The sequence below is a fragment of the Physella acuta genome, unplaced genomic scaffold (assembly GCF_028476545.2).
Source record: "Physella acuta isolate Inbredline_101_S28 unplaced genomic scaffold, ASM2847654v3 ptg000182l, whole genome shotgun sequence".
NCBI lineage: Eukaryota > Metazoa > Mollusca > Gastropoda > Physidae > Physella > Physella acuta.
In genome coordinates, this window is record NW_026731701.1 from 380,001 (window position 1) to 388,734 (window position 8,734).

At 36.1% G+C, this 8,734-nt stretch overlaps 1 protein-coding gene and 1 long non-coding RNA gene across 5 annotated transcripts in view; both read right to left on the reverse strand.

Moving 5' to 3' along the window:
• LOC131936618 (uncharacterized) overlaps positions 1–686 on the reverse strand; it is a 2,760-nt gene extending 2,074 nt beyond the window's left edge. The window contains exons 1-2 of the long non-coding RNA XR_009386080.1: positions 592–686; positions 136–257 (exon numbers count right to left, since the gene is read on the reverse strand). This is a non-coding gene — a long non-coding RNA (uncharacterized LOC131936618). The remainder of the gene's footprint in view (positions 1–135; positions 258–591) is intronic.
• Positions 687–3,591: 2,905 nt separating this feature from the next.
• LOC131936616 (waprin-Phi2-like) lies at positions 3,592–8,522 on the reverse strand. Of its 4 annotated transcripts, none has more exons than XM_059293679.1 (4): positions 8,381–8,522; positions 6,579–6,700; positions 5,254–5,392; positions 3,592–3,948 (listed from the first exon to the last, which is right to left on the reverse strand). In XM_059293679.1, exons 2-4 carry the CDS (start codon positions 6,667–6,669, stop codon positions 3,813–3,815), a joined length of 366 nt encoding a protein of 121 aa, XP_059149662.1. In that variant the 5' UTR covers positions 6,670–6,700; positions 8,381–8,522; the 3' UTR covers positions 3,592–3,812. The 4 variants fall into 4 exon arrangements, with proteins under 4 accessions (XP_059149662.1, XP_059149660.1, XP_059149661.1 ...); XM_059293677.1 differs by having other exon boundaries at positions 6,579–6,724; positions 8,381–8,520; XM_059293678.1 differs by lacking the exon at positions 8,381–8,522 and adding an exon at positions 8,310–8,375 and having other exon boundaries at positions 6,579–6,724.
• Between the last annotated feature and the right edge of the window lie 212 nt (positions 8,523–8,734).

An 8,734-nucleotide genomic window follows, 5' to 3' on the forward strand; every position in this document is an offset into this window, starting at 1 on the left:
ACAAGTTTCAAGATTGGATTTTATGTTTCCAGTTTTGTTAGTCGATTTTTTAGAATTCTGGTTTCATTTAAAGTTTTTGTGATTGTAAATTGGTTCAAGATTTCTTATCGTCTAAAAAAAGATTCATACACTCACATGTTATAAGCAAGACTGACCCTAGCAGACTATTACTGTCGACCATCCAGAATGTTAGCAGAGAAACAGAGAGGAACAGAGAAGATTTCATCTTCTTACTTTTGTAGGCTATTAACTTTAAGCTGAGAAAAAAAGTGCGTTAAGGATTTTTTAACACAGATTCACATTTTGATCAAAGTTTAAAACCAAAGTTCGTAGAAGCTTTTATGTAATTAAGTTCTGAAAAGGAGAAAGTAATAAATTTTCTTTAAATTTATGAAATACATGATTTGTTTACTTTGACTAGCTCACTGAAAAGTTATTTTAAACAGTACGGATATTCAATAGGGCAGATAAGTGGTACCAAATATTAGATGAAAGAGAAGTGCAGACTAAATTTCAAATATTTCAAATTAAAGTTGGAAATAGTTTGCCTAAACAAAGCTATACGACTAAATAGTAACAGAGATGTTTTACCTTACGAAATTCGTTACCTGTACCTGTACTGTATTTGGAAAGCACATACAGTTCAGCTTACATTAAGTGCGCGAGTTTGATATTAAAATAAACAATTCGGTTTTAAGACAGGCTTGGTGAACTAGTCGTAAATTTCTGATTTAGCCTGATGGATTTTATTGTTCGGTAACAGGAGGGTATTAATGTAAACAAAATATTAATGTAAAACGTAAATTGCTTGGAGAGTCTTAACAGGTAGAATCTAATTGGGTCTAAACAGTGCTTCTCAAAGTATGTGATATCATTTCCTGGGTAAGGGAGAGGGTAGTGTTGGTCGAGGGTTGATACGACAGACACCAGGGGACTGTACAAACCAAGGGGCAGGTAAGTTTTTTGCATGAACAGACAATCGTCCTTTTAAGACGATCTGGATTTTAGTCACACAAGCGTATGTTAAAATCTTTCAGAACCTAATGTGTATAGCGGGAGTTTGGAATCGATTTTCGATAAATCTTGACGTAACATCTTCCTCAGTCACAATACCCTAGATTAGCTTACTGTTATGTATGTATGTTGTCTGTCTTTTTGTCTGTCTGTCTTAACATAGCTTAATACATAACACAATTTCAAATATAAGAATTGTATCGTAACCCTTCGCTTCTATTACCTTTCAGCGATTTATGGTAAACAGAAGTAGTAATTTATTCTATTTCAGGTTTCTCAAAGCTTTTATAATTTTCAATCACATTTTCATCAAGGAGAATATTTTAAGAATAGCCACAATTGTCTCTCTACAACACACGAGTGGTTTTGTCACACTTACCTTCACTGTCGTTATCTCATTCCACTGGAATTACCATTGTAATTGTTTTATCCGAATAGAAGAGAGAGTTTAGGGGAACCCTTGTCCTTTTGTTATCGCCATTTTAGTGCAAACAGCAACCCTAAAAACTGCAAGAAAAGCTGATATACAAGTAGCTACAAATAAGTGAGAATTGTCGAAATATTGAAAAAGATAAACAAAAAAGTTACACCTTTCTAAAAACGCATGTAAAATAATCCTGGCCTTAAACCAGTAAATCTACAGCACGATTTAAATGTTTTCTTTTTAAAAAATAACATAATCGTTTTAAGTAATTGAAATATTGAAGTCCGTCTTATCGTAAAATTATTAATGGGTTTCGCAAGCCGCAAAATACGGGTTACGACAAGCCGCAAAACGCGGCTCATGGGACGGAAGGAGAGGAACACCAAACAACATTAAAAAATAGGTGCATTTGCTTACAATGGCATCTAGTATGTTTATTTTTGTTTTTAAACCTATTCTAGGCATATGTTTAAAATTCGATTTCAAATACTTATTCTGTAAATTGTTACTGTTTTTTAAAAAAAAAAATTAAAAAAAAAAACACATTTAGGGGAAATAACTCAAGATATTTGATCCTATTTCTCTAACTAGGTTATATTCCTTTAAGAAAATGAAACATTTCAAATTTCACAGTAATGTAAATATGACTATCAAACTATTAACCTGAAGACCTCTGACTTCGTAAATATGTTGATCCAGAGCTATTAGGAAATGGTAAACTTTAAACTGACAAAAACAATAAGCACTGATGGTAGTATAGGCTTGAAAAGCTGATTCTAAATGGTTCTATATAGTTGTTGCCAGAATTTACAACAAAAATTGAGCAAGCCGATGATGAAAACTGTAATACTAAAGCGAACACACAACTGACGCTATAAATTACGTGTCTGAGGCAAAAAAAAAATATAACATATGTGAAGTAATCACCAAATGACTTCCGATTTATTCAGGCTAGAAATATTCAAATAAATAATTACTAATAATATGATAGTAATTTAGCAAACAGTTTTATTTTTAATTTGGATTAGTAGAGTCAGGGTGTAGTGGTGATAAGGAATGTTGTATGATTCAGTAAGATTGACTTACTTGACTTAGTCCTCTTTGCTCCTTATGGAACATAGGGCCTCCACCATTTCCTTCCATTTCTACCTATCCCCGGCTATTTATTTTGTCAACTCCCAAGACATCCCTGTTGGCTTCAGTTCTTCAAGAAGACTCCGCCTCCAGGTTTGTCTTGGGCGCCCTCTTTTCCGCTTTCCCTGAGGGTTCCACTCAAGCGCTTGGCGTGTAACATTTGGGTGAGCCTTTCGCAGTGTGTGACCCACCCAGCGCCACTTCCTCCTTCTTATTTGCACACCCAAAGGCTCCTGCCTGGCTTTCCACCACAGTTCTATGTTCGGCACTTTGTCCTGTCATCTCAGTTTCAATATCTGTCTAAGGCATCTATTCATGAAGGTCTGTATCTTTCAGTAAGATTACCGAGACTTTTAAGCCTCTTGTCTACTATTGTGTAATGTTTAAAAAAAAAAAAAACTTCATCAGTTTCAATATGCTTGGCTAGGAGCTGTATTGAGTTAGGTTCTCTTGTGATTTTATCCTCTACTGTAGAGACTGGTTATAAACCTTTTAATAGCTTCCATTATTTCCTGTTCAAAATGGATCCTTTCTTCGTTTCAGTGTGTATGCCCGACTTAGCGCATGTTTGTAAAGTAATTTTATTTTTATGACTCTGTTTGATATACCTCGACACTACACGACGTTCAAAACCCCGACGACAAAGCAACAAGACCAACTGCACTACATATTTTGTATTAGACGATATGCAGTAGCTCGATAATAAACCGATGTATCAATTTGTAGAATGCAAAGTTGTGTTAGAACCAAGTCCTTTGAAAATTTACATTGAATTTCAACACCTGTGTACTAATTAATTACATTGCCATTACAGATTTTAATGATAAATTATCTGCAAATTGCATAGGTAAACTCTACTTCATCCACCGTAATGCAGATACATGAGGATATCTTTGGATAATGTTGTGGAGTGCCTGTCATACTATTGGGGGAGGTGAGGTGGTCCTTCCTAATCGGAAATACTCATATCGTTAAAGCATTATATAACATCCTATCACACGATTAAAAAACATAAACCGTTTGTTTTAAAATGTTTAATTTAACCGTGATGAACATGACATAATTTTGTGTGTGTGTAAAAGAACAAATATGAGACAAGAATCACTTTAACACAGCGCGTGCGTACAAAACTCAAAGTAAACAAATTTTATATCACGTTTATTTATCGGTCAGCAGGTAAACTAGTTGAACACATGGACTTGTAGTAGCCCACACAGGTGTAAGTGGCCTAGGATGTTGATCAAACTATGGCGCCATTACATCGCTGCTCGAGACACTCCTTTTGTCCGTTCTGGCACCAGCAGAAGCCACAGTCGTTCTCGTCCCTGGAGTTGTACGTCATCATCCCGTGGTGGGGTATAGTCTTGTCACCAACACTAAGATACAAACAGCCGTGGAGGTATTTTGAATACATACATAAATTATATGTGTGTGTGTGCGTGTTTATGGTACTAGTGGGTATCTCACTTAAAAACGGAGGTAATAGAGCTGGTAAGACTATCTGCACATTTGTAAGCACACATTTTCTCGATGACAACAGACGTTTGATACCAGCACCGTTGATTATTTGTTGACACAACACAGCGGGTCTTGGAGGTGATGTCATGTCTACATACTGAGGGGTGACGTCATGTCTACATACTGAGGGGTGACGTCATGTCTACATACTGAGGGGTGACGTCATGTCTACATACTGAGGGGTGACGTCATGTCTACATACTGAGGGGTGACGTCATGTCTACATACTGAGGGGTGACGTCATGTCTACATACTGAGGGGTGACGTCATGTCTACATACTGAGGGGTGACGTCATGTCTACATACTGAGGGGTGACGTCATGTCTACATACTGAGGGGTGACGCCATGTCTTCATACTGAGAGTAACGTTATGTTTACATACTGAGGGGTGACGCTCAGGGGCGTAGCGACCCTTCCCGGCGCCCGCCCGGGGACAAAACTTTCGATTTACACACCCCCCCCCTCGAACTTTTGATTTGCATTCCCCCTCAAACTTTCGATTTGCAACCCCCACTCAAACTTTCAATTTGTTTTTCCAACCCATTTTGGCGCCCCCCATAAGGTCGGCGCCCGGGGACATGTGTCCCCCCGCTCCCCCCCCCCCCCCACTCGCTACGCCTCTGGTGACGCTAATGTCGTGTTTAATGAGAGGTGACGTCATGTCGTGTTTACTGACTGGGGTGACGTCATGTCGTGTTTACTAAAGTCCATGTAGGACGAGTAACACTTTACGAGTAACTTTACTCTCACGTATTGAACACTAAATGCTGTAATAAAACTTCACCGTGAATTACCAAACAAGATCTGAACACTGAACTATTGATTTGGAATTCAACCCTAACTCATGAAGCTAAACTTAACAATAACCCACTAAATCAAAATTAACTATTTAACTATTAAATTAACTTAAACCAACCATATGACCGTAATTTGTGGGTATTTCTCACCTTGTACTTCAAACTAAGAAGGAAAAACTAAAACTTTGCCAAGTCTTATGGGGCTAAACTTTATAGTGACCGAAAAAGAATGAAATTTAATTAATCATGACCTAACCCTTGACTTAACCCATGACTTAACCCTGACTTAACCCTAACTTAACCCTGCCCTAACACTGACTTAACCTGTAACCTAATCCTGATTTAACCCCTGACCTAACACTGACCTGCAGCTGGCCTTGACGACAGTGCACTTTTTCCCGCCACATCCGTTGTCACAGCACTTGCTGCTAGTGTCACAGTCACTGTCTGATGTGCAGGTGCTGGTGCAGTCAGCACCCGCTGCACCTGTGACGGTAGGGCAAGCTGTGGGACATACAGAGAGGTTTCAACTTACGAGGTCTAAGGTTGATGATACGAGTTTGATGACACTAGTTTATTGATACAAGTTTGATGATACACGTTTCATAGTAAAAGTTTGATAATACAAGTTAGATATTTTATTACGTGATTTGTATGATTCAATTAAACATAGATTCCACTTTGACACAAATCAAGTTTTAAAATTAAGAAAAAAAAACACTTTGATAACCAGTTGTTCTAAAACTTACAAGTTTGATGATATAAGTTAGATGATACAAGTTTGACGATACAAGTTTGATGATACATGTTTGGTGATACACGTTTGATGATACACATCTTACACGTTTGATGATACAAGTTTGGTGATACAAGTTTGATGATACACGTTTCATTGTTGAAGTTTGATGATAAAAGCTGATAATACAAGTTTGATAATACAAGTTTGATTATACAAGTTCTAATCTGGGTTCATTTCAGTAGAACCTACCTGATTCCGACCCAGCTCTGATGGGTACCTAACTCAAGTAAATGAAAGTAAAGGTGGCTGGGCATTGAACTGACTATACCATCCCTTCATATGCCGTGGTTACAGGTGACCTCTACTTAACTGGCCCTATAGACCTTCAGGTTTGAAAGGGAACTTTACTTTTACTTTTGATAATACAATTTTGATCATACAATTCTCATATTACATGTTTAACGTTACAAGTCGTATGTTTAAAGTTCCATAATCGAAGAATGATGTACACGTTTTATTACTCAGGTTTCACGGTACAAATTTTGTGATACAAGTATTATGAAATTATTTTTATGATACAAATTTCATTATACAAATCAAGTAATAAAAGATGTGTTTTATGATACGATTTTCCTGTTACAAATCATATAAGAGAACATTGACATTTTCGGATACAAGCAGTGTTTTTTCCAGACTTTTTTCTCCCGGGGGGGGGGGGGGGCACATGTTATTTTCGGCAAGGGGGGCAGTCAAGTTTTTTCGGGGGGGGGGGGGGTCGGACACTAGTAAAAGTATATGTTTACTATATAAATTCCATCTTTTTCGGGGGCGGGGGGGGGGGGGGGTAGACTTCCTTCGCAACCTTGCCTTGAAGAAACTCTGGATACAAGTTTCATGGTTTTTCATGTTTCATACATCCAAACACAGTAAAACTTAAAAGCAAGAACTCACTTGTTGTGAGGAGGTACGACCCTTGCACGCTGTCGGGAGAGAACATCCATACAGCTATTACAGAGGCTAACAGGAGTACTGTAGCTTTCATCTTCTCACTCTCGTAGTCAAGAATAAGTCAACTGAGTTCGAAACACAGAAGTTTGCTTGGAGAAATATTAACACGAGCTCGTTGTATTGTCAAAGTTAAAATAATTAAGTAAAATTAATCATACGGTAATCACACAATTTGATCACTATCCTATGCAAAATATGTTAGAAATAGATTCCACTTTGACACAAATCAAGCTTTAAAAATAAAATAAAAAACACTTTGATAACCAGTTGTTCTAAATTTTAAATCTTACGATGCTTTCAACTACACACATTTATCGTGATTATAAAATGTGCTCTAACATTATTTGGATATATATATATATATATATATATATATATATATATATATATATATATATATATATATATATATATATATATATATATATATATACTTAAAAAAATCAATTTAATTTTAAGGAATAAACATGTGCATGCATATCTTCTATATATAAACTGTTAATGTTAATTAGATGATTTAATACGAAAAAATGTTGTTCAAATTGCATTCGGATTGCAAATGAAACAAACATTTTACACGGATGGAGGTGGGGGGGGGGGGCGAAATATCAAATGAGATTTTTATAAATAAGGAAAAGGTAGCTCATTGCACCATGAACACCAGGCCATATTCAGTACATGATTCTGGGTAAATGGGTAAATACGGTGAATGTGCACAGCACTAGTAGCTGTTGTAAGTAATCGATACATTGTAACAAACCAACATACGATCAATAACTAGACGAAACAAAAGAGCTACAAGGATATGTCGGCTTATTCAGCCCTTAACCTATAGCTATGTTGGTATGCGTTGTTTCTGAAATTATCACAATGAAATGAATTTCAAAAGTATTTTATTTTAGTTTGATCACTCAAACTTTTTATGAGATACTTACACAAAATTGTATTATATTCTCTATATGAAATGTGATATCAAGTGTAAATATTGTTTGTATATTGTAGTTTTTTTTAGACATGTTGGTATGCGTTGTTTCAGAAAGTATTATAATGAAATGAATTTTTGTTTTTAGTTTGATCACTCAAACTTTTTATGAAATACTTACACAAAATTGTATTATATTCTCTATATGAAATGTGATATCAAGTGTAAATATTGTTTGTGTATTGTAGTTTTTTTAGGCTTAGATAGAAATTTTTAGACTTCAAGTTATCACAATAACAAACTCGTTAGATATTTGTGAGTTATGTCCCTTTGGCGATGTTGTTTTGTTGACCTACTTAAATTAGTCCACCATGTTACACATATAGACAAACAGATCCAACCATTCTAGATTGTAGCGTTGCTCTGTGCTGTTAACAACTAACTAATTAAATAAAGATGGGACGACGTGATCTAACAGGTAGAGCATTAGGCTGCTGAACTGAAAGTCTCGAGTTCGAATCCGGGTTATAGGTCATTATTATGTGCCTGAGTTACTTTAGCGGCTGGGCATTTGCTGACCACACCTTCCTTTAGTATGCCGAGGTCAAGAAAAATATGAACTATTCTTCATCTACCCAATAAATCAACAGGTCTAAAGAGGATCCTTTACTTAACATTGCCAAATAAATAAAGGTATATTCTGTATCGCTGAAAGTTCACAAATACAAAAAAATAATAGTGTTTTTACGTACTTTTTTTTAACAATGCGAGTAAACGAAGTCAAGACACACATAAATAGCGAACACTGTATAAAGTAACTCACCAGATGCGTGTGATATTATGTAGTATGAGTACAGTGGGCCTTGGCCTTATATAAGCAGGGTTCATGTAATGATGGCTGTAAAGTCGGGCTTCACATAACGACAGCTCTACTGCAAGCATACACATAATGCTTGTTGTTGTACGGTAACACGTGCTGTGACCAGATGTCCGCATGTGATTCACGCCTGACATTTAGATGACATTTACTCGCAAAGGGAGATCACCTCTTTGATTATTTGTTAATAGGTTAATAGAAAAATTGTGTCATTAGCGGTCTATTTCTACTTTTAATAATATACAACCTGTGTGTGACATAATTTTTTTTTTAATTTTAAAATAATTAATTTGGTAGAAA

Coding starts and splice junctions, on each gene's coding strand:
- LOC131936616 (XM_059293679.1), bottom strand. CDS start 6,669: ATGAAAGCTACAGTACTCCTGTTAGCCTCTGTAATAGCTGTATGGATG. Junction 5,393..6,578: donor GTCGTACCTCCTCACAACAA/GTGAGTTCTTGC, acceptor TATGTCCCACAG/CTTGCCCTACCGTCACAGGT. Junction 3,949..5,253: donor GTCGTCAAGGCCAGCTGCAG/GTCAGTGTTAGG, acceptor TTTGTATCTTAG/TGTTGGTGACAAGACTATAC.